Source organism: Musa acuminata, chromosome BXJ1-1 (genome assembly GCF_036884655.1).
Source record: "Musa acuminata AAA Group cultivar baxijiao chromosome BXJ1-1, Cavendish_Baxijiao_AAA, whole genome shotgun sequence".
NCBI classification, from domain to species: domain Eukaryota; kingdom Viridiplantae; phylum Streptophyta; class Magnoliopsida; order Zingiberales; family Musaceae; genus Musa; species Musa acuminata.
Window position 1 is genome coordinate 12,949,142 of NC_088327.1, and position 24,868 is coordinate 12,974,009.

General features: G+C 38.9%; 3 protein-coding genes and 1 pseudogene across 3 annotated transcripts; all 4 read right to left on the bottom strand.

Annotated features, from left to right (window-relative positions):
• Window positions 1–4,561: 4,561 nt before the first annotated feature.
• On the bottom strand, window positions 4,562–5,476 carry LOC135587124 (glutathione S-transferase U18-like). Its single transcript, XM_065078154.1, has 2 exons — window positions 5,051–5,476; window positions 4,562–4,966 (listed from the first exon to the last, which is right to left on the bottom strand). Exons 1-2 carry the CDS (start codon window positions 5,378–5,380, stop codon window positions 4,592–4,594), a joined length of 705 nt encoding a protein of 234 aa, XP_064934226.1. The 5' UTR covers window positions 5,381–5,476; the 3' UTR covers window positions 4,562–4,591.
• A 729-nt stretch (window positions 5,477–6,205) lies between these two features.
• Window positions 6,206–7,264, bottom strand: LOC135674493 (glutathione S-transferase U17-like). Its single transcript, XM_065184414.1, has 2 exons — window positions 6,809–7,264; window positions 6,206–6,708 (listed from the first exon to the last, which is right to left on the bottom strand). Exons 1-2 carry the CDS (start codon window positions 7,173–7,175, stop codon window positions 6,395–6,397), a joined length of 681 nt encoding a protein of 226 aa, XP_065040486.1. The 5' UTR covers window positions 7,176–7,264; the 3' UTR covers window positions 6,206–6,394.
• A 2,573-nt stretch (window positions 7,265–9,837) lies between these two features.
• On the bottom strand, window positions 9,838–13,180 carry LOC135679278 (glutathione S-transferase U17-like; annotated as a pseudogene).
• Window positions 13,181–17,821: 4,641 nt separating this feature from the next.
• LOC135674501 (glutathione S-transferase U17-like) lies at window positions 17,822–18,832 on the bottom strand. The gene is made up of 2 exons (XM_065184423.1): window positions 18,466–18,832; window positions 17,822–18,365 (listed from the first exon to the last, which is right to left on the bottom strand). The coding sequence occupies exons 1-2, from the start codon at window positions 18,790–18,792 to the stop codon at window positions 18,012–18,014; spliced, it is 681 nt and encodes a 226-aa protein (XP_065040495.1). The 5' UTR covers window positions 18,793–18,832; the 3' UTR covers window positions 17,822–18,011.
• Window positions 18,833–24,868: the final 6,036 nt, after the last annotated feature.

A 24,868-nucleotide genomic window follows, 5' to 3' on the forward strand; every position in this document is an offset into this window, starting at 1 on the left:
TTTGTACACAAAGCACATAGCTAAGCTATCAATGACCTTCACCTACTTTTTCTTAATGCATTCGTCTTCACCAAATATATTTTATGCTCTAATTAAAATCTCTTAAACCAATTCAAGAAATAAATGACGCAAAGTTGAAATTTGAAAGAGGTAACTGAAAAATCATTACAAGTAAAATAATAAACAATTCAAATATCTGCCCAAGATATCTTGATTTAGAAAGAAAATTAAGGATATTATATATATAAGTTACTACCCTTTATTCTCGAACACTCTTCGCTTATGGTAATTTGTATTTATTTTATTTAGTAGCAATCATCTATGACTATTCTACACCGTTTTCTACTTTGTGAGGGTGAGAAAGTTATGACTATCATACTATAAATTCCTTACTTTCCAAAGTTGTTTCTTTTTTTATTTGCATTAACCATCAAACGCCATGAATGAATGCTTATTGTCCATCACGTTTCAGTAGTATGCGAGTGAACCAACTGTAACATAATGAATGATAAGATGCATGCATAAATGATTAGGATCAGTTCGCTTCTTTCTAAATGACATTGTTATTATGCATGTGCATGGATCATTTGCGCGTGCAATACATGATTATTGTAAAATCTTTTTTTTTTCTTGTAATTAAAACTTGTTAAATTTGCTTGTCCTTTGTTAGCGGATTTCATCGTTGACGTCCGAGTCAACCTGATATTGTCCAAACCCGAAGGCATAAGAGTGTAGGTGATTCTGGAGTGGTTCCGAAGTGGGAAGTCGATCCTTCAAAGTGTCATATGTATTAAGACCAATGTCTAAAGAAGTTTCTCCCTCCAATATTCAAGTTAGTCCGAGGTTCTTTTTAGGTATTAATTTTTCTCAAAAAAAAAAGTCTATCGGGATTATATCGAGTTAGCTTTTATTCCTTATCTATCCCAATGTCACTTTTTAACGTTTTGTCCGATGAAGGAGAAAGAGGCCCAAACTACCTCTATTGGTTTATTGTCCACAGAGCAAAGAGGGTGACTAAGATCTTTTTCTACGTTGTCTCCATGTGGTTATAGGTGTTGGATGGTGATTGGTCACCAACATGTTCCTTATCATCCTTCATGCATGTGAGATTTCAAGATTATTTTTTGAGAATTTTGCAGGTAATGTAAGGGTTTTGTTCATCTTCTTGGTATGAAATATGCCTCCTAATTGTGCCCTCGTTACTATATTCATATTGCACGTACAGTTGGTTTTCATGAACTTTGTTGTAGTTAATATATAATCTTTACTTTTAGGACTTCAAACATGCAATATATTCGTATTGCAAGTTCATCTTTTTTGTTACAAGATAGCTTACCTACCTGTGTCTATCTATCTTCATTTAATCAAATTATAGTTTGACTGGTTCAATCTTTTTTTATTTTGACTCAGTCATATAAAAATTTATCCACCTCGGTATAATAATATGTCAAAATTTGAAGATCAGATACCAAATCAACCTTTTATAAACTCTATCAATTTTAAGAATCTCTTAGTTCATCTCTTTTCATCTCACACATATTAATATTTTTATTAAAAAATATTTTTTAATGTCAATCTAAAAAACGCATGCTTTGTAGAAATATATAGAAGGGAATAAAAAGATATTTAGCTATAGTAAAGGTTCTTTTTAGTGAAATTACTGTTCATCCAAAAATTTTAGTTTTTTACAATAAATAAATTTTAAATTTTAAAATAATCAGAATTGACATATCTATATAATTTTAAAATTTATATTAATTAATGTATGAAACTCCTCTATATCAATATAGCAATATGTTAGGGGTAACATTTATCTATCCTCCATAAGAGAATGGTACGACAGTAGATGTGCTAATTACATAAGAGACATTTTTAGCATTCCAGACATAAAAAATTTATATTAAAATTTTTATATTTATGAAAGTAAAATATATAATCTTATTTACCCTAATGTCGTCAACTTTACCAACGGAAGATACAGCACGTGATAGCTCATGCATGAATGACACGAAAGCGATAAACAAAAAGTAATTTCATTGGTGGTGGCGAATGGTAGCGTCATAATTTCAATGGTGGTGGTGAACAGTGGCACCATGGGTGGCTATTATGGTGGTGGTCAGTGACAACGATGTGATGATTAGCCTAGCTAATATTGATTCAAACATCGATGATGAAGAGAAAGAGGAGGTAGAGTGATGAAGCATCGGTGTAGGTAGTGCACCGGAGGAAGAGGAGGGAGGTGAGGCATCTGCATTAGTAGTGCACCACTCTGCCTCTTCTAACGTCGGTTTGCATTTGCATCGACACTGGAAGAATAAGAAGAGGTAGGCGAGGCATCTGCGTCACCGACGACAAAGAGAGAGGAGGAAGAGGAGGTAGTTGAGGTCGAGTGGATACGGTTGATCGATCCTGAAACACTAGCTAAATTGGCGATTCCCAATCCGAAGGCTAATTGCAATGGAGTAATCCATTGTTTCTTCATCATCTCACTCACCACCATGACACCAGAGGTGAGCGGGAAGGAGGATGAGACTTTGTTGTCTCTCCTGTCATCATATCTATATTGTTTGGGCCTTCATTTTGTGTGGTGATCAATTCTTGTCATTTGATCGAATCCCCTTCGGTTATGGGCAGAGTTGATTTAGAAGGCAACCACACCATTATGATCAGGGCATATGTGTCATTCGCACGTCGACTAAAGCTGGAGAGCTTGAAGTAGACATGCCTCTTCACTGAGCTTGCTCGCAACCTCTCCCTCCTCGCTACCCATTACCCCTTCCTTAAATCCACCATGCCACCGGATGAAGTCGCCATCCGAGGATTTAAGTATGTCGCTAACGTAGATGTCTCATTTGCCTCCTCTTCCTTCTTTGACGTCGATGTAAATGTAGATCAACGTTGGAGGAGGAAGATGAGGTAGAGTGATGCGATGCCAACACAAATGTCTTACCTCTCTCCTCTTCCTCCTCATTGTCGATGTTCGAATCAACATCAACAAAGTTAACTACTATGTCGTTGTCGCTAATCACTACCACAATAGTCACCCATGGTGCCACCATCTGTCATTACTAATGAAATTACCTTTTTGCCCATCGTTTTTTATTTATTCATGCATGTGGTATACGTGTTGTATCTTCCATCGACAAAGCTGATGACATTAAGGTAAATTGGGTTAAATGTTTCACTTTCATAACTATAGGGATTGTAATATAACTTTTTAAAATATAGGGATCGGGATGCTAAATAAGTCTAACTATATGGGGTAATATATAATTAGCCTGTTATCACTATTGAAATTATCTTTTTGCCCATCGTTTTCTTATCATTTATGCACGTGTCATCACGTGTTGTATCTTCTGTTAGTAACACCGATGACATTAGGGTAAATAGGGTTCAATATGTCACTTTCATAGGGATTTCAATATAAAATTTTGAAGTCTAAAGACAAGGATGTTAAGGAGGTCTAACTATAAGAGGTAATATATAATTAGCCCACCACCATCATTAAAATTATCTTTTTACCTATCGTTTTTGTGTCATTCATGTACATGCTGTCACATATTATATCTTCTATAGATAAAGCCGATGACATTAAGATAAATGAGATTAAATATTTCACTATCATAATTATAAGGATTTCAATATAAATTTTTTAAGTATAGATATGAACACTAAAAAGGTCCAACTATATAAGAAAATCTACAATTAGTCCTATATTCCTTAACTACTTGCTTCCCTTTTCTTTCTTTTCTTTCTTCTAATCTCTCTTGTGACCTTATAATAAATCCAATATTTAATTTAAAAATTTTGATAATTGAGTTTGTTTATTAAGATAAAATAAATTTATTGTCTAACACAACTCTGTTCGTCTTCCTCTTCCAGTGATTTTTTTATATTTTATCTAAAATAATATTTATTGTTGGGCATGTATCTGACGTTGTCTCTCTAATTAGGTTATACGATACCCTTTGTTTTCACTTTAATGAAAATATCTTTCCGCACCACCCTTGCTTTTAGCTACAAAACAAATTATTGCCACCACCATAGCCACCTTGCTTTCAAGTAGCCGCCTCCTCCGCCTTAGTCATTATTATCCCGTCTCTTATTAGTGACAAGGAGCTATTCCTCTTCACCACTGTCGCCCCTTTTGCTTTTGGCAACCAATGGAGAGCGAGGTGGTAGTGACGATTTGATAGTAGTGACACAAAAGAGTATAACGAAGGTTGCAACAAAAACAGAATAGATAATTAGTCGAGAGCGAGATGATAGCGATAGTGTTGAGAGTCATGGGGAGTGGAAGGTCATAGAGGAGGCACGGATGATATACCAATGATCGTAGGTGAGTATGGTTGTGAACAAGTATTTTTATCAAAATTACATCATCATATGAAAGTTTAATAGTAATAACATTTTTTATAAAATATCAAATTTATTTCAAAAACATGTTTACTGTCAAAGAAATCCTTTATTGATACGTGTAATATATTATTCAACACACAAATATATATATATATATATATATATATATATATATATATATATATATATATATATATATATATATATATATAATGGCCATCTTAAAGGTTTTTTAGTTTGCCGGAGGAGTTTTGGCACCGGCGGCACGCTTCCTAGCGAACTCCTCTAACCTCTCTGGGTCAGGCATCACCGCCTTCACTGCCTCGTGGGCGCAGAACCTCTCCGCCCACCTCGCAAGCAGAGGCATCTTCTCCTCGTCGATGAACTTCACATCACTATTCTTCTCCATGACCTTCAGCCACCCCAGGAAGCACCCCAAGGCGATGTCGACGTATCCGATGTCGTCCCCTCCGAAGAATCCTTTTCCTTTGCTCAGTCTCCCGAATGCCTCATCCAGTAGCTTCAGCCCCGCGATCACCTGCCCCGCTGCTTCCCCCTTGGCCTCCTCCGCCTGCGCCTTCGATAACGCAGCCCCCGATGGGTTCAACTGCGATGCAGTAAGGATAACGGAGAGAGCAGTTTAGTCCACCGTCGCCACCTTAAAGCTCCCGTCTGTGATCAGCATGCGTACCTTGTCATCGATGTACGCGGCCCAGAACCGGTGGAGAGCGCGCTCGTAGGGGTCGGCCGGCAAGATGGCACGGCCGGCGCCGGGCCAGGCCTCGTCGACGTACTCCACGATGATCATTGACTCGCAGATGGGCTTGCCGTGGTGGAGGAGGACGGGAATTTTCTTGTATACGGGGTTGGATCTCAGAAGCAGCTCACTCTTCTCCCCAGACTTCTCCTGCAGGAACTCGTACTCCACCCCCTTCAGGTTCAGCGCGATCCTCGCACGCAGCACGAACGGGCCCGGCCATGTCCCGATCAGCTTCACCTCTACTCCCTCTGCCGTTGCCATGGATCTCCGAGTTGAGAGGCAGCCACACTCGGGTTCGCCCTTGTAGGGAGAGCTTCTTGCAGAGCAAGGCAAGGCGTTGACTAATGGCTAATGGAAGACTCAACACCTCCCCGAACTGTTGAAAATGTTTTTTTAGACGAACTGTCTCACCGAATCAAGTTTGACGTCGCCTCCATGCATCGACCCTTCACATCGCTACGTCAACGCACCAATGAGAAGAAACTCTGCGATGAAATCTTGGAAGACCGACAGCAATCTGCCTCTACTTTCTCACAGAAATCTTCTTCCACTTGCAATATTTTGGATCTTCTGCGGCGTGCTGTTCCTTTTTTACTAGAAGAAAGATGGAGATTAGTCTCCTACTTTGTCGAAATCGGTTGAAGGACAGATAGAACAGGAGAAAGAGTTGACAAAAAGATTACCGAGTCGCCTGCGACACAGTGTGGCTGCTGAAAGACGTATTTGTTGCGTTCATTCATTCCACATAAACCACAAGCCGAGCAGAGTTCAACCAATCCATATTCAACTTGTTTGCACAATTAACCCAAAGGCAGCAAATGCAAGTGCTGTGTGCTTTTACCCAAAGGCAGGCAGGCATTAGGATGAGTAGTGAAAGACCTTTGATGGGAGAACATTGAGGATAAAGCTTCATATTCTATCCAGTTATCCTTCCAAACTCTCACTGATCCACCATTGCTGATCTCAAAACTTATGGAGGTCACGAAAGCATCCTCAATGCCATCCCAATTCATGAAAATGGGTATTTATGTGCGGACGATAATATACGAGAACAAAAAAGTCAAAGCAACCTTTGGAGATCGCCCATCGAATCCAACACAATGGTATCCTTTATTGATCACCGACACAACATCATGAGCAAACACGCAAAGGCCACCTCACAGAAAACTACTGTCGGTGACATTATTCTCCACGGATTTCACCACAACAGCGAGATCCTTAAGCCACTCCAAGTGACAACCACGATTCCTTGTCTTTAATTTCAGGAGACTCCTTCTATTTCCCCAGACGCATCTTGGCGTACTCCATCAGCTTCTCCGTCTCCGGCATCACCTCCTTCACGGCCTCATGGGTGCAGAACCTCTCCGCCCAAACCGCGAGCAGAGGCGTCTTCTCCTCGTCGAACAACTTGAGGCCGGTCATCTGCTCGATCACCTTCGCCCATCCCAGGTAGGAACCGAGAGCGATGTCGACGTAACCGATGATGTCCCCGCCGAAGAAGGCTTTGCCCTTGCTCAGCTTCTCAAACGCCTCCTCGAGCAGCTTCAGCCTGGCCCACGCTTGCTCTGCGGATTCGGCCTTGGCCTCCTCTGTTTCAGCCTTTGCGATGCCGAACATTGACGGGAACCACTGCGTGCAGAGGATTCAGTCATCATCATTCATGTCGATGATCGTAGAAAATTTATAGACCAAGAAAACAGAGGTCAGAAATTGATGGAGGCATGCGAACCTTGTCGTCGATGTAGACGGCCCAGAAGCGGTGGAGGGCGCGCTCGTAGGGGTCGGCCGGCAAGATGGCGTGGCCGGAATTAGCCCAGGCCCCGTCGACGTACTCCACGATGATCATCGACTCGCAGACGGGCTTGTCGTGGTGGAGGAGGACGGGGATCTTCTTGTACACAGGGTTGGATCTCAGAAGCAGCTCGCTCTTCTCCCCGAACTTCTCCTGCAGGAACTCGTACTCCACCCCCTTCAGGTTCAGGGCGACCCTCGGGCGCAGCACGAACGGGCTCGGCCACGCCCCGATCAGCCTCACTTCTCCTGCCGCCGCTGCCATTGTCTTCTTCTTCTTCTTCTCCCTTCTTCGGTATGAGAGGCAGCAACGCCTGGGCTTCGTTCGTATATATAATAAAGGTTGATGCTTCTTGGGCAACAAAGGCAGCGATGAATTGCTATAGAAATAAAGCGTGCGTCTGCAGTGACGACGCAGGGAGTCCCCGTATTCATCAGATTCCACATCTAATTTTGTTTCCATGAACAAAGTAGAACTTTTGACTCCATGTTTGACCAAACGATCGTTTCCTAGTTTTCAAAATAAAAAATCGAAACATAGGACTAATTCTAATTTGATTTGAAATCGGTGAACTACCGCAACCCGAATCGAATGGTAATCAAAGACTACCACCAAATGTTTGTACACAAAGCACATAGCTAAGCTATCAATGACCTTCACCTACTTTTTCTTAATGCATTCGTCTTCACCAAATATATTTTATGCTCTAATTAAAATCTCTTAAACCAATTCAAGAAATAAATGACGCAAAGTTGAAATTTGAAAGAGGTAACTGAAAAATCATTACAAGGAAAATAATAAACAAATCAAATATCTGCCCAAGATATCTTGATTTATAAAGAAAATTAAGGATATTATATATATATATATATGTTACAACCCTGTATTCTCGTACACTCTTCGCTTATGGTGATTTGTATTTCGTTTATTTAGTAGCAATCATCTATGACTATTCTACACCGTTTTCTACTTTGTGAGGGTGAGAAACTTATGAGTATCAAATTATATATTCCTTACTTTCCAAAGTCTCCTTTTTATTTGCATTAACCATCAAACTACATGACTGAATGGTTATTGTCCATTATCTTTCAATCGTATGTGAGTGAACCAACTGTAACATAATGAATGATAAGATGCATGTATAAATGATTAGGATCAGTTAGCTTCTTTCTAAATGACATTATTATTATGCATGTACATGGATCATTTGTGCGTGCAATACATGATTATTGTAAAATCATTTTTTTTCTTGTAATTAAAACTTGTTAAATTTGTTTATCCTTTGTTATTGTAGTATCGTTGACGTCCGAGTCAACCCGGTAGTATCCAAACCCGAAGACATAAGGGTATCCTAAATGGCTATGAGATGATTCTGGAGTGGTTCCAAGGTGGGAAGTCAATCCTCCGAAGTGTCATCTATATTAAGACCGACATCGAGAGAAGTTTCCTAATTCAATATTTTTAACGTTGAAGTTAGTTCGAAATTTTTTTTGGGATATTAGTTTTTATAAAAAAAATCCCTTAACATAATACTGAGATTTAGCTTTTATACCTGATCTATGAAAGGGATAGTCAGCATCTACCCCAACATTCTTCTCTAATGTTTTATCCATGTGGGTTAAGGAAAATATAGATCCAAACCATCTCCATTCGATTGTTGTCCACGTGGGTGAATAAATGGAGGGTGACTGAGATTTTTTCTTTTCACCACATGATAATATGTGTCGGATGGTGATCAGCCGTCAACATATTTCTTATCATCCTTCACGCATGTGATAAGATTTCAAAATTAGAATCAAATTTTTTTGAGAATTTTGCAGGTAATGTAAGGATTTTATTCATCGTTCTTGGTATGAAATATGCCCTCGTTACTATATTCATATTGCACGTACAGTTGGTTTTCATGAACTTTGTTGTAGTTAATATATAATATTTACTTTTAAGGCTTCAAACATGCAATATATTCGTATTGCAAGTTCATCTTTTTTGTTACAAGATAGCTTACCTACCTGTGTCTATCTATCTTCATTTAATCAAATTATAGTTTGACTGGTTCAATCTTTTTTTATTTTGACTCAGTCATATAAAAATTTATCCACCTCGGTATAATAATATGTCAGAATTTGAAGATCAGATACCAAATCAACCTTTTATAACTCTATCAATTTTAAGAATCTCTTAGTTCATCTCACACATATTAATATTTTTATTAAAAAATATTTTTTAATGTCAATCTAAAAAACGCATGCTTTGTAGAAATATATAGAAGGGAATAAAAAGATATTTAGCTATAGTAAAGGTTCGTTTTAGTGAAATTACTGTTCATCCAAAAATTTTAGTTTTTTACAATAAATAAATTTTAAATTTTAAAATAATCATAATTGACATATCTATATAATTTTAAAATTTTATTATAAATAATTTATATTAATTAATATATGAAACTTCTCTATATCAATATAGCAATATGTTAGGGGTAACGTCTATCGATCCTCCATAAGAGAATGGTACCACAGTAGGTGTGCTAATTACATAAGAGACATTTTTAGCATTTCAGACATAAAAAATTTATATTAAAATTTCTAGAGTTATGAAAGTAAAATATATAATCTCATTTACCCTAATGTCGTCAACTTTATCAATGGAAGATACAGCACGCGATAGCTCGTGCATGAATGACACGGAAGCGATAGACAAAAAGTAATTTCAATGGTGGTGGCAAACGGTAGCATCATAATTTCAATGGTGGTGGTGAACGGTGGCACCATGGGTGGCTATTGTGGTGGTGGTCGGTGACAACGACGTGATGATTAGCATAGTTGATATTGATTCAAATATCGATAATAAGGAGGAAGAGGAGGTAGAGAGATGAAGCATATGTGTTGGTAATGCACCGAAGGAAGAGAAGGGAGGTGAGGCATCTGCATTAGTAGTGCACCACTCTGCCTCTTCTAACATTGGTTTGCATTTGCGTCGGCACTGGAAGAATAAGAAGAGACAGGTGAGGCATCTACATCACCGACGACAAAGAGGGAGGAGAAAGAGGAGGTAGGTGAGGTAGAGTGGATACGGTTGATCGATCTTGAAACACTAGCTAAATTGGCGATTCCCAATCCGAAGGCTAATTGCAATGGAGCAATCCATTGTTTCTTCATTGTCTCACTCATCATATCCATCACTACCATCTTTTTGATCCTTTCCCCCACAACCATGACACTAGAAGTGAGCAGGAAGGAGTATGAGACTTTGTTTTCTCTCTTGTCATCAGATCTATACTGTTTGGGCCTTCATTTTGTGTGGTGATCAATCCTTGTCATTTGATGGAATCCCCTCCGGTTGTGGGCAGAGTTGATTTAGAAGGCAACCACGACATTGTGATCAGGGCATGTGTCATTTGCATGTCGATTAAAGCTCGAGAGCTTGAAGTAGACACGCCTCTTCACTGAGCTTGCTCACAACCTCTCCCTCCTTCTCGCTACCACATTACTCCTTCCTTAAATCCACCATGCCACTGGATGAAGTCGCGATCCGAGGATTTTAAGTATGTCGGTAACATAGATGTCTCACTTGCCTCCTCTTCCTTCTTTGACATCGATGTAAATGTAGAGCAATGTTGGAGGAGAAAGATGAGGCAGAGTGGTGCGACACCAACACAAATGTCTTACCTCCCTCCTCTTCCTCCTCGTTGTCGATGTTCGAATCAACATCAGCAAAGTTAACTACTATGTTGTTGTCTCTAATCACTACCACAATAGTCACCCACAGTGCCACCATCTGCCATTACCAATGAAATTACCTTTTTGCCCATCGTTTTTGCTTTATTCATGCATGTGGTATCACGTGTTGTATCTTCCATCAACAAAGCTGATGACATTAAGGTAAATTGGGTTAAATGTTTCATTTTCATAACTATAGGGATTGTAATATAAAATTTTAAAATATAAGGATCGGGATGCTAAATAGGTCTAACTATAGGGGGTAATATATAATTAGCCTATCATCACTATTGAAATTATCTTTTTACTCATTGTTTTTTTATCATTCATGCACGTGTCATCACGTACGGTATCTTTTGTTAGCAACACTGATGACATTAGGGTAAATGGGGTTCAATGTGTCACTTTTATCGGGATTTCAATATAAATTTTTGAAGTCTAAAGACAATGATGCTAAGGAGGTCTAACTACAAGAGGTAATATGTAATTAGCCTACCACCATCATTGAAATTACCTTTTTACCTATCGTTTTTGTGTCATTCATGTATATGCAGTCACATTATATCTTCTATCGATAAAGCCGATAATGTTAAGATAAATGAGATTAAATATTTCACTACCATAATTATAATGATTTTAGTATAAATTTTTGAAGTTTAGATATGAACACTAAAAAAGTCTAACTATATAGAGTAATCTATAATTAGCCCTATAATGGGCCTACTTTGAATAAGAAATAATTAAGCTTATTTAATATTAACTTGCCACATTGTTAAGTTTGTCGTCTCACATAAGCTGTGCAATCCAATGTGTACGAGCTTGGCTTTATCGAGGCATAGTATTACTTCGTCCTATATTCCTCGACTACCTGCTTCCTTTTTCTTTCTTTTCTTTCTTCTAATCTCTCTTATGACATTATAATAAATCTAATATTTAATTTGAAAATTTTGATACGTTGATTGAGTTTGTTTATTAAGATAAAATAAATTTATTGTCTAACACAACTCTTTTCGTCTTCCTCTTCCAGTGATTTTTTTTTATATTTTACCTAAAATAATATTTATTGTTGGGCATGTATCTGACGTTGTCTCTCTAATTAGATTTTATGAAACCCTTTATCTTCACTTTAATGAAAATATCTTTCCGCACCACCCTTGCTCTTAGCTACAAACAAATTATTGCCACCACCATAGCCACCTTGCTTTCAAGTAGCCGCCTCCTCCGCCATCGTCATTATTATCCCGTGTCTTCTCATTAGTGACAAGGAGCTCTTCCTCTTCACCACTGTCGCCCCTTCTGCTTTTGGCAACCAATGGAGAGCCAGGTGGTAGTGACGATTTGATAGTAGTGACACAAAAGAGTATAACGAAGGTTGTAGCAAAAACAGAATAGATAATTAGTCGAGGGAAAGATGATAGCAATAGTGTTGAGAGTCATGGGAGAGTGGAAGGTCATAGAGGAGGCATGGATGATATGCCAAAACAAGTATTTTTATAAAATAACAAAAAGAATTACATCATCATATAAAAGTTTAATGTAATAACATTTTTTTATAAAATATCGAATTTATTTCAAACACATGTTTACTGTCAAAGAAATCCTTCATTAATAAGCGTAATATATTATTCAACATATATATATATATATATATATATATATATATATATATATATATATATATATATATATATATATATATATATATATATATATATATATATATATATATATATATATATATAACGGCCATCTTAAAGGTTTTTTAGTTGCCGGAGGAGTTTTGGCACTGGCGGCACGCTTCCTAGCGAACTCCTCTAACCTCTCTGGGTCAGGCATCACCGCCTTCACTGCCTCGTGGGCGCAGAACCTCTCCGCCCACCTCGCAAGCAGAGGCATCTTCTCCTCGTTGATGAACTTCACACCACTAGTCTTCTCCATCACCTTCAGCCACCCCAGGAAGCACCCCAAGGCGATGTCCACGTATCCGATGTCGTCCCCTCCGAAGAATCCTTTTCCTTTGCTCAGTCTCCCGAATGCCTCATCCAGTAGCTTCAGCCCCGCGATCACCTGCCCCGCTGCTTCCCCCTTGGCCTCCTCCGTCTGCGCCTTCGATAACGCAGCCCCCGATGGGTTCAACTGCGATGCAGTAAGGATAACTGAGAGAGCAGTTTAGTCCGCCGTCGCCACCTTAAAGCTCCCGTCTGTGATCAGCATGCGTACCTTGTCATCGATGTACGCGGCCCAGAACCGGTGGAGAGCGCGCTCGTAGGGGTCGGCCGGCAAGATGGCACGGCCGGCGGCGGGCCAGGCCTAGTCGACGTACTCCACGATGATCATTGACTCGCAGATGGGCTTGCCGTGGTGGAGGAGGACGGGGATTTTCTTGTATACGGGGTTGGATCTCAGAAGCAGCTCACTCTTCTCCCCAGACTTCTCCTGCAGGAACTCGTACTCCACCCCCTTCAGGTTCAGCGCGATCCTCGCACGCAGCACGAACGGGCCCGGCCATATCCCGATCAGCTTCACCTCTACTCCCTCTGCCGTTGCCATGGATCTCCGAGTTGAGAGGCAGCCACACTCGGGTTCAGCCACAGCTTTTAGACGAACTGTCTCACCGAATCAAGTTTGACGTCGCCTCCATGCATCGACCCTTCACATCGCTACGTCAACGCACCAATGAGAAGAAACTCTGCGATGAAATCTTGGAAGACTGACAGCAATCTGCCTCTACTTCTCACAGAAATCTTTTTCCACTTGAAATATTTTGGATCTTCTGCGGCGTGCTGTTCCTTTTTTACTAGAAAAAAGGATGGAGATTAGTCTCCTACTTTGCCGAAATCAGTTGAAGGACAGATAGAACAGGAGAAAGAGTTGACAAAAAGATTACCGAGTCGCCTGCGACACAGTGTGGCTGCTGAAAGATGTATTTGTTGCGTTCATTCATTCCACATAAACCACAAGTCGAGCAGAGTTCAACCAATCCATATTCAACTTGTTTGCCCAATTAATCCAAAGGCAGCAAATGCAAGTGCTGTGTGCTTTTACCCAAAGGCAGGCATTAGGATGAATAGTGAAAGAACTTTGATGGGAGAACATAGAGGATAAAGCTTCTTATTCTATCCGGTTATCCTTCCAAACTCTTACTGATCCACCATTGCTGATCTCAAAACTTATGGAGGTCATGAAAGCATCCTCAATGCCATCCCAATTCATGAAAATGGGTAGTTATGTGCTGACTGTTGAGCTGGCAGCCCATAGATTCAGCCCATAGTGGGCTTGGGCAGCTCACAGCCCACACCCCCTCTTAACCTAACCCTAATTAACATTAGGAGGGGTGTGGTGGCTACGTTTTGGAGGCAGAAAAAGACATAAATAGGACAGCAACGTGGGAGAAGCATATAGTCACGGAATTCCAAAAAAAAAGGGAAAACAAGGCAGAAAAGAAAGAGAAAGAAAGGGAAGAAGACAAGGACAACCCAGAGAGGTTGTTCTCAATCATCTAACAGTGTTCTAATCTCAAGTTAGATCAAATCTACAGTAGACTCTTGCTGTGATTACTTAAGGAGGTTTTAGATATCGTGGATAGTGATGTGTTCCTTGTATCTCAGTTGTTCTCTTGTGATTGTTGCTAGGGTTTAGGGCAAGAGATTGAGATTTGTACATTCATTATTCTCATAGTGGATTATTTCTAGTTTGCCCTGTGGTTTTTACCCTTCACATTGGAGGGGTTTTCCACGTATATCTTGGTGTTTTATTTGATTGTGGTTCCATTTAATTCCACTGCATATCATGGTCTGCTAGTATTTGTTCATATACAAAGGTTATTCCTGATTTATATCCCCATCAACTGGTATCAGAGCAAGGGGTTTTGATAATTTAAATTTTGTATTTAAACATGGAGGCCAGTAATGTTTCTCGCATGATTAGTTTAAATGGAAACAATTGGATGATATGGAAACCAATAATGGAAGATCTCTTGTATTACAAAGATTTGTATGGACCTTTGTAGGAGGATAGTGCAAAACCTATAACTATGATTGATGATGAGTGGAAGAGGTTAGATCGAAAAATAATTGGATTTATTCGACAGTGGCTTGATAATAGTCTTTTTCACCATGTTTCTATTGAAATTTCTACATATTCTCTTTGGAAAATGTTGGAAAGTTTCTATGAAAGAAAAACAGCCGGCAACAAAGCTTTTTTTATCAGAAAACTTGTGAACCTAAAATATAGAGAGGGTGCTTCTATTGCTGAACATTTGAATGAAATGCAAAGTATTACTAACCAGTTATTCTCTATGAAAATGTCTCTTGATGATCAGTTGCATGCATTATTACTTCTTAGTTCATTACCAGAAAGTTGGGAGACACTGATGGTCTCCCTCAGTAATTCTGCGCCAAATGGTGTTGTCACTATGAGTCAACTAATAAGCAGTTTGTTGAATGAGGAGTTGAGAAGAAAGAGTTCGACAACATCAAAGAATGATTCACAGGCACTTATCTCATAGAACAGAGGAAGGTCAAAGTTTAGAAGCAGTTCACGCATGGGTAGAAGCAAGTCAAGATCAAGAAAAGATATTGTTTGCTATAACTATGGTGAGAAAGGATATTACAAGAACCAATATAAGCAACCTAAGAAGAGCAAGAAAAAGGGAAAAGAAATGGAGTCTAAAGAGTCAAAAGATAATATCACAACTACAATGCAAGGTGGTGATTATTTGATTTTATCTTATTCTGATGATATTTTTTCTTGTGTGTGTCAGGATCTTGAGTGGGTGATTGACACAAGTACTTCTTATCATGCTACACCACGGAGGGAGTTTTTTGCTACATACAGGTCTGAAAATTTTGGTGTTGTCAAGATGGGCAACTATGGCACAACAGACATCATAGGCATGAGTGATATCCATTTAAAGACCAACCTAGGCTACAAGTTGGTGCTTAAGGATGTGAGGCATGTGGTTAACTTAAGGCTGAATTTAATTTCAGTTGGAAGGCTAGATGATGAAGACTATGAAAGCAGATTTCACAAAGGGCAATGGAAGCTAAGTAAGGGTTCTCTTGTTATAGCTAATGGAAAGAAATGTCATACTTTGTACAGATTATAAGCTAAAGCTTATGGTGAGCAGTTAAATGCTACAGAAAAAGACTTCAGCATGGAGTTGTGGTATAGGCTACTGGAACACATGAGCGAGAAGGGGCTGCAAGCTCTTTCCAAGAGAGAGGTATTACCATACCCCAGAGGTATATATCTGAACCCTTATATTGATTGTTTGACAGGTAAACAACATAGAGTTTCATTTGCTAGTCCTGCTTTGTCTAGAAAAATGCATGCCTTAGACCGTGTTTATACAGATATATATGGTCTTTTGAGGACAAAAACTCCTAGTGGATCTGTTGATGTTCTTGGTATAAGTGGTGTACTTTATTTTGTCACTTTTATAGATGATTTTTTCAGGAAAGTTTGGGCCTATGCTTTGAAGACTAAAGATCAGGTGATTAATGTCTTTAAAAAGTTTCATGCCAGGGTTGAAAGGGAGACAAAAAGGAAATTGAAATGCATAAGATTAGATAATGGTGGTGAGTATACAGGATTGTTTAATGACTATTGCAGATCACATGGGATCCAACATGAGATGACAGTTCCTGTGACACCTCAGCATAATGCAATTGCAGAGAGGATGAACCGTACCATCATGGAAAACATCATATGTATGCTTTCACAGGCCAAGCTACCCAAAAGGTTTTGGGATGAGGCTTTGAGGACTCCAGTTGATGTGATCAACTTATCACCATGTACAGCCCTAGATGGTGATGTTGCAGAGCATGTATGGTCAGGGAAAGATGTTTCCTACAAGCATTTGAGAGTGTTTGGTTGTCCTGAATTTGTATATGTTCCAAATAATGAGAGGTCCAAGCTGGATGGTAAGACTAAAGAATGTATTTTTCTTGGTTACTCACGTGATCATTTTGGTTACAGGCTTTGGGATCCAGAAAAACAGAAGGTGTTTAGAAGTAGAGATGTAGTCTTCTTTGAGGATTAAACTTTTAAAGATTTGAAGAAGAAGGCACTAGCCAATACTTCTGCAGAAGGATTAGCAGATTGTGACCCAATTACTCCTCCAGTATATCAGGGTGATGGGAGAGATGTTCAGGAAGATAGTATAAAGCCTGATGTTGATCTACCTACAGGACATGTTGAGCAAGAAGAAATATGAGAGCAAGTCCAAGCAAAACCTCAGTTGAGAAGATCTTCGAAACAAAGTCAACCTTCTAGAAGATACTCTACAGATAAGTACGTGATGTTTACTGATGCAGGTGAACCAGAGAGTTACTAGGAAGCAGTTGAAAGTGAGCAGAAAGAGAAGTGGTTAGTTGCTATGCAGGAAGAGATTGCTCTTCAGAAGAACCACACTTATGATTTGGTACTGCTACCAAATGGAATGAAGACCTTACCAAAAGAAAGGCAGAAGATATGCCGACAACTGATCGGCATGGCTTCACATTGAGGAGTCATGGGACAACCTCCCTTATGGGCTGAAAGGCGAGGTTGTTGGGCTAGCAGCCCACAGATTCAGCCCATAGTGGGCTTGGGCAGCTCACAACCCACACCCCCTGAGCTGCCCACACCCCCTCTTAACCTAACCCTAATTCACATTAGGAGGGGTATGGTGGCTACGTTTTGGAGGCAGAAAAAGACATAAATAGGGCAACAACGTAGGAGAAGCATATAGCCACGAGATTCCAAAGAAAATGAAGAAAATAAGATAGAAAAGGAAGAAGACAAGGACAATGCAGAGAGGTTGTTCTCAATCATCTAGCAGTGTTCTTATCTCATGTTAGATCAAATCTACAATAGAATCTTGCTGTGATTACTTGCGGAGGTTTTAGATATCATGGACAGTGACGTGACGTGATCCTTGTATCCCAGTTATTCTCTTGTGATTGTTGTTAGGGTTCAAGTAAAGAGATTGAGATTTGTACATCAATTATTCTCATAGTAGATTATCTCTAGTTTGCCCCATGATTTTTACCTTCACATTGGATGAGTTTTTTACGTATATCTTGATGTTCTATTTGATTGTTTGCTAATATTTATTCATATACAAAGATTATTTCTGGTTTATATCCCCATCATTATAACGATAAAATATGAGAACAAAAAAAAGTCAAACCAACCTTTGGAGATCGCCCATCGAATCCAAATCAATGGTATCCTTTATTGATCACCGACACAACATTATGAGCAAACACAAAAAGGCCACCTCACGGAAAACTACTGTCGGTGACATTATTCTCCACGGATTTCACCACAACAGCGAGATCCTGAAGCCACACCAAGTGACAACCACGATTCCTCGTCTTTAATTTGCAGGAGACTCCTCCTATTTCCCCAGACGCATCTTGGCGTACTCCATCAGCTTCTCCGTCTCCGGCATCACCTCCTTCACGGCCTCGTGGTTGCAGAACCTCTCCGCCCAAACCGCGAGCAGAGGCGTCTTCTCCTCGTCGAACAACTTGAGGCCGATCATCTGCTCGATCACCTTCGCCCACCCCAGGTGGGCGCCGAGGGCGATGTCGACGTAGCCGATGGTGTCCCCGCCGAAGAAGGCTTTGCCCTTGCTCAGCTTCTCAAACGCCTCCTCGAGCAGCTTCAGCCCGGCCCACGCTTGCTCTGCGGATTCAGCCTTGGCCTCCTCTGTTTCAGCCTTTGCGATGCCGAACATTGACGGGAACCACTGCGTGCAGAGGATTCAGTCATCATCATTCATGTCGATGATCGTAGAAAAATTATAGACCAAGAAAAAAGAGGTCAGAAATTGATGGAGGCATGCGAACCTTGTCGTCAATGTAGACGGCCCAGAAGCGGTGGAGGGCGCGCTCGTAGGGGTCGGCCGGCAAGATGGCGTGGCCGGAATTAGCCCAGGCCCCGTCGACGTACTCCACGATGATCATCGACTCGCAGACGGGCTTGTCGTGGTGGAGGAGGACGGGGACCTTCTTGTACACAGGGTTGGATCTCAGAAGCAGCTCGCTCTTCTCCCCGAACTTCTCCTCCAGGAACTCGTACTCCACCCCCTTCAGGTTGAGGGCGACCCTCGGGCGCAGCACGAACGGGCTCGGCCACGCCCCGATCAACCTCACTTCTCCTGCCGCCGCTGCCATTGTCTTCTTCTTCTTCTTCTCCCTTCTTCGGTATGAGAGGCAGCAACGCCTGGGCTTCGTTCGTATATATAATAAAGGTTGATGCTTCTTGGAAGCTGCTGTCCTGCTTCTTGGGCAACAAGGCAGCGATGAATTGCTATAGAAATAAAGCGTGCGTCTGCAGTGACGACGCAGGGAGTTCCCGTTTTCATCAGATTCCACATCTAATTTTGTTTCCATGGACAAAGTAGAACTTTTGACTCCATGTTTGACCAAACGACACCTATATATATCGCCCGACGAGAACAGAATCAAATTTCTTTATAATCAACCATATATTAAGTCCATTGAAATATTGACGAATACAATGATTTCATATCGGAGAACAGCTGCAGCTCACGGCCAACAAGAGATTAGGATGCGGAGCTTCCCATGCTACCTCGTCTTGTATTCACCGTTCACAGAAAGTGAGACTTGGGTTTGATACCTTCGAGCACGATATGAAATTAATTATAATTAGTTATTATTAACATTTTGATCTTTATTTTTTAAAATATTATATTAAGATATATATATATATATATAAGTAAAATATTTAACCTTATTTTTAGTTAATTTTGTTGACAAAAATATCGTAGAGTTTATCATTGATTACATACTAATTTTCACTTTGATTTATTACTGAGTATATACGATACTTCTATCAACAAAATTGATGACGTTAAATAAAATAAAATAAAATATTTTATTTTTGTAAGCATAAGAAACCTAACATAACTTTTGAAAATGTATGAATCGAGATACTAAAGATAACTAATTACAGAGAATAATTTATAATTAGTAGCAGGATATCACTTGTCTGATACACATATCTTGCTATTGTTATTGTATGGGTTCTTATTTTCATTATTTTTTTTATCATGTAAAAAATGACTGACTTTTGCATTGTCGTGTAAGTCCTTTATTTAAATTTTGAATTATAGGTCAAACAGAATATGTGTGACTTAATCTTTCAATCCTTAAGCACATGGAATTATCTTCATAATTCATCTTTTTTCTAATAATGCATGTGAATATTTTTAATATATATATATTTTTATATGTTAACTATAATTTTTTATTTGTTTATAAAATAAAAATCAATTAAGATTTGTTAAGTCTACTTCTGTTGAGGTTGTTTTGAATAATTAATTACATATAAATCATGAGGAAATCGTTTAAATATTTAAACGATTTAAAACCAAAATGATCGGTTCCTATTTTTAAAATAAAAAATTAAAATCTAATCACTCATGATTAATTCTGATTTGATTTAAAATCGATTAACCATCTGATGAGGATAGTAATTATGATAAGACTCGGTTGACGTCAGATTACGCCTCCCGCCTCGATTGACGTGACAGCACCAGGTCAAACGGACCATAACGCCGGCCGAGGCGCATTAACGCCTACTCAGGCTCGGTTCTTCACGCCATGCCAACACCATTGTCTAACGCTACCAGCCTGCCCCCTACAAGCGGGCAGCTCAAGAAGCAGTAAGCTTCCCTATAAATACCCCCTCGTTCGTTAGGAGGGGGGGAGAGAAACAGACACACAAAAAGATTTCTTAATCCGAATCCCCTTTCTTATCAACTAACTTAATCGTCGGAGGGGTCGAGCCGAGCACCTCGACCCGACCTTTATGTAGGGACGAAGCCGATGGCCCCCGTGAGACGCGAAGGCGAGAAGTTCCTGCTCGGATGAGACAACGACACTATCCCGACCACCACACCCGATCACCTCGACGGACTTGAAGGCCGTCTCGGGAAGATCCCCATCATTTGGATCCGAACCTAACCGCATCGATCTCGAGGCCACGGCTTAAGATTGTTTACACCAACACCATCGTAGTCAATAATCAATACTATCACCAAATACTTTTACACCAAGCACATCGCTATAAATGACCTTCACCCACTTTTTCTTAATGGATTGGTCTCCACCATACATCTTTTACGCTCTAATTAAAATTTCTTAAACCAATTCAAGAAATAAATGACGCAAAGTTCAATTTGAAAGAGGTAACTGAAAAATCATTACAAGGAATTTTTTAATAAACAATTCAAATATCTGCCTAAGATATCTTGATTTATAAAGAAAATTAAGGATATAATATATATATAAGTTTCGACCCTTTATTCTCGTATGATAATTTATATTTCTTTTATTTAGTAGCACTATTCGACACCGTTTTCTACTTTGTGATTGTGAGAAAGTTATGAGTATCATACTATATATTCCTTACTTTATGAAGTTGTTTCTTTTTTATTTACATTAACCATAAAACTGATGGAATATAAAAAAAATAATAATTTTTGTTTATGAACAAATATTAGCAGGTCATAACATATAGTGGAAATAAATAAAATCATAATAAAATAGAATACCAAGATATATATGGAAGGATAAAAATCACGGGACAAATTAGAGATAATCCACTATAATAATAATGAATATACAAATCTCAATCTCTTGTTCAAAACCTAAACAACAATCATAAGAGAATAACTGGGATGCAAGAATCATGTCACTGTGCTCAATATCTAAATCTTCTCTAATTTTCCCTAAGTAATTACAATAAGAATCTACCATAGATTCGATCTAACTTGAGATAAGAACACTGCTGAATGATTGAGAATAGTCTCTCTACGTTATCCTTGTTTTCTTCCCTTTCTTTCTCCTTAGATTTCTATCTTTTTTTCCTCCTCTATGATGCTACAAAGATCTCCACTACTGCCCTCATTGCTACCCTATTTATGTCTCTTTCTGCCTTTAAAATGTAGCCATCCACACCCCCCTAATATGAATTAAGATTAGGTTAAGTGAGGAGGTGGGCTGTGGGTTGTTCAAGTCCACTATGGGCTGAATCTATGAGCTACCAGCCCAACAACCTCCCCCTTCAGCCCATAAGGGAGGTTGTCCCATGACTTCTCAATGTGAAACCATGCCAATTAGCTGTCAGCATATCTCATCTATTTCTTTTGGTAAGATTTTCATTCCATTTGGTAGTAGTACCAAATCATAAGTATGGTTCTTCTAAGGAGTATCCATCTCTTCCTGCATAGCAACTAACCACTTCTCTTTTTGCTCACTTTCAACTGCTTCCTAGTAACTCTATGGTTTACCTACATCAGTAAGCATTACATACTCATCTATAGAGTATCTTCTGGAAGGTTGACGTTGTCTAGAAGATCTTCTCAACTGAGGTTATGCGAGAAGTTGCTCTATTACATTTCAATCGTATGTGAGTGAACTAACTGTAATATAATGAATGATAAGATGCATGTATAGATGATTAGGATTAGTTCGCTTCTTTCTAAATGACATTATTATTATGCATGTGCATGGATCATTTGCGCGTGCAATACATGATTATTGTAAAATTATTTTTTTCTTATAATTAAACTTGTTAAATTTGTATATCCTTTGTTAGGGGATATCCTCGTTAACGTCCGAGTCAACCCAACATTATTCAAATCCGAAAGCATAAGAATATCCTAAGTGGCTCTAAGGTGATTTTGGAGTGGTTATGAGGTGGAAAGTCAATCCTCCAAAGCATCGCCTACACTGAGATCAATGTTGAGAGAAGTTTTCTAACTCGATCCCTCCAATATTCATGTTAGTCCAAGGTTCTTTTTAGGGTATTGATTTTACTCAAAAAAAAAAAAAAGAGTCCCTTAGCATAATACTAAGGGTTAGCTTTTATACCTGGTCTATAGAGAGGATAGTTCGCATCTACCCCAATATTATTCTTTAATGTTTTGTCCATGTGGATGAAGGAGAAGACTGGCTTGACTAAGATCTTTGTCTCCGTTAGATTGTTGTCTATAGAGGTAAACAAGTGGAGGGTGACTAAGATCTTTTCTTTCCACATCGTCTCCACAATAGGTATCAAATGATAATTGATCGTCAATATGTTCCTTATCATCCTTCGTGAATGTGATAATATTTCAAGATTAGAATAAAAAAATTGTTGAGAATTTTGCAGGTATAAGGATTTTGTTCATCGTTCTTGGTATGAAATATGCCTCCTTCTAATTGTGCCCTCGTTACTATATTCATATTGCACGTACAATTGGTTTTCATGAACTTTGTTGTAGTTAATATATAATCTTTACTTTTAGGGCTTCAAACATGCAATATATTAGTATTGCAAGTTCATCTTTTTTATTACAAGATCGTTTACCCACCTGTGTCTATCTATCGTGGGAAAATTCATCTTCATTTAATCAAATTATAGTTTGACTGGTTCATTCTTTTTTTTATTTTGACTCACTCAGATAAAAATTTGTCCACCTCCGTATAATAATATGTCAAAATTTGAAGATCAGATACCAAAACAACCTTATATAACTCTATCAATTTTAAGAATATCTTAATTTATCTTTTTTCATCTCACACATATTAATATTTTTATTAAAAAAAATATTTTTTAATATCACTCTGAAAAATGCATACTTTGTAGAAATATTTAGAATGAAATAAAAGATGTTTAACTATATTAAAGGTTCTTTTTAGTGAAATTATTGTTCATTCAAAAAAATTATTTTTTGCATCAAATAAATAATAAATTTTAAAATAATTAGAACTAACAGATCCATATAATTTTAAAATTTTATCATAAATAATTTATATTAATTAATATATGAAACTCTTCCATATCAATATGACAATATATTAGGGGTAATGCCTATCGATCCTCCATAAGAGAGTGGTACCATAGTAGGCAGGCTAATTATAGAGTACCCTTTGTAGTTAGATATCTTTAGCATTTCAATTCCTAGACATAAAAAATTTATATTGAAATCTCTATATTTATAAAGGTAAAATATATAACCCCATTTACCCTAATGTCATTAACTTTACCAATAGAAGATACATCATGTGATAGCTCATGTATGAATGACACGAAAATAATGGATAAAAATATAATTTTAATTATGGTGGTGAATGGTGGCATCGTGGGTGGTTATTATGATGGTGGTCGATGATAACGACGCGATGGTCGGCCTAGCCGATATCGATTCTAACATCAATGACGAGGAGGAAGAGGAGGTAGAGTGATGAAGCATCTGTGTTGGTAGTTCACTGGAGGAAGAGGAGGGAGGTGAGGCATCTGCATTGGCAGTACACCACTCTGCCTCTTCTAGTATTGCTTTACATCTACGTCGACACTAGAAGAGGAAGAAAAGGCAGGTGAGGCACCTGTGTCACCAACAACGAGGTGGGAGGAGGAAGGTGAGGTAGAGCGGATACGATTGATCAATCTTGAAACACTAGCCAAAATGGTGATTCCCAATCCGAAGGCTAATTGCAATGCAGCGATCTATCGTTTCTTCATCGTCTTGCTCATCATATCCATCGCTACTATCTTTCTGATACTTTACCCCACCATCATGACATTAGAGGTGAGCGGGAAGGAGAATAAGAGTTTGTTGTCTCTATTGAAAAGAATAAAAGATAAGAATAATTATTGAAGAAGCTTTATTGAAGTAGCTTGAGCTTGAATACAAACATATCCCTCTTCTATTTATACATATTAGGAGGAAGGATTTCTCTCAACAGAATAGAGAATTTCCCTCAACAGAGTAGAGAGATTTCCTCATATAGTTAATGAAATCTTATCTGCTATCTTGCCCCCGCAAGATGATGCTCCTGTCAAAGATACCAATCTTGGATTGATGCAAAGCAAACAGTTTACGAGCTAGAGGCTTCGTGAGTAAGGCAAGAGCAGATCGCTACTACTGTTGTTGTTGTTGCTGTTGTTGCGACTGCGACGACGACAACTGCAATAGAGGAGAAACCTGTAGCAATGGAAAAAACTATAGCAATGCTGTAGCATAGGAATAAGCTGCAGTAGAGGAGGAAGTTGCAGCAGAGGATGAAGTTGCAGCAGAGGAGGAAGTTACAGCAGAGGAGGAAGTTACAGCGATGCTATAGCAGAGGAGGAAGCTACAACAGAAGTGCAGCAGAGGAGAAAGCTGCAATAGAAGTGTAGCAGAGGAGAAAGCTGCAATAGAAGTGCAGCAGAGGAGGAAGCTGCAACGATGCTACAATA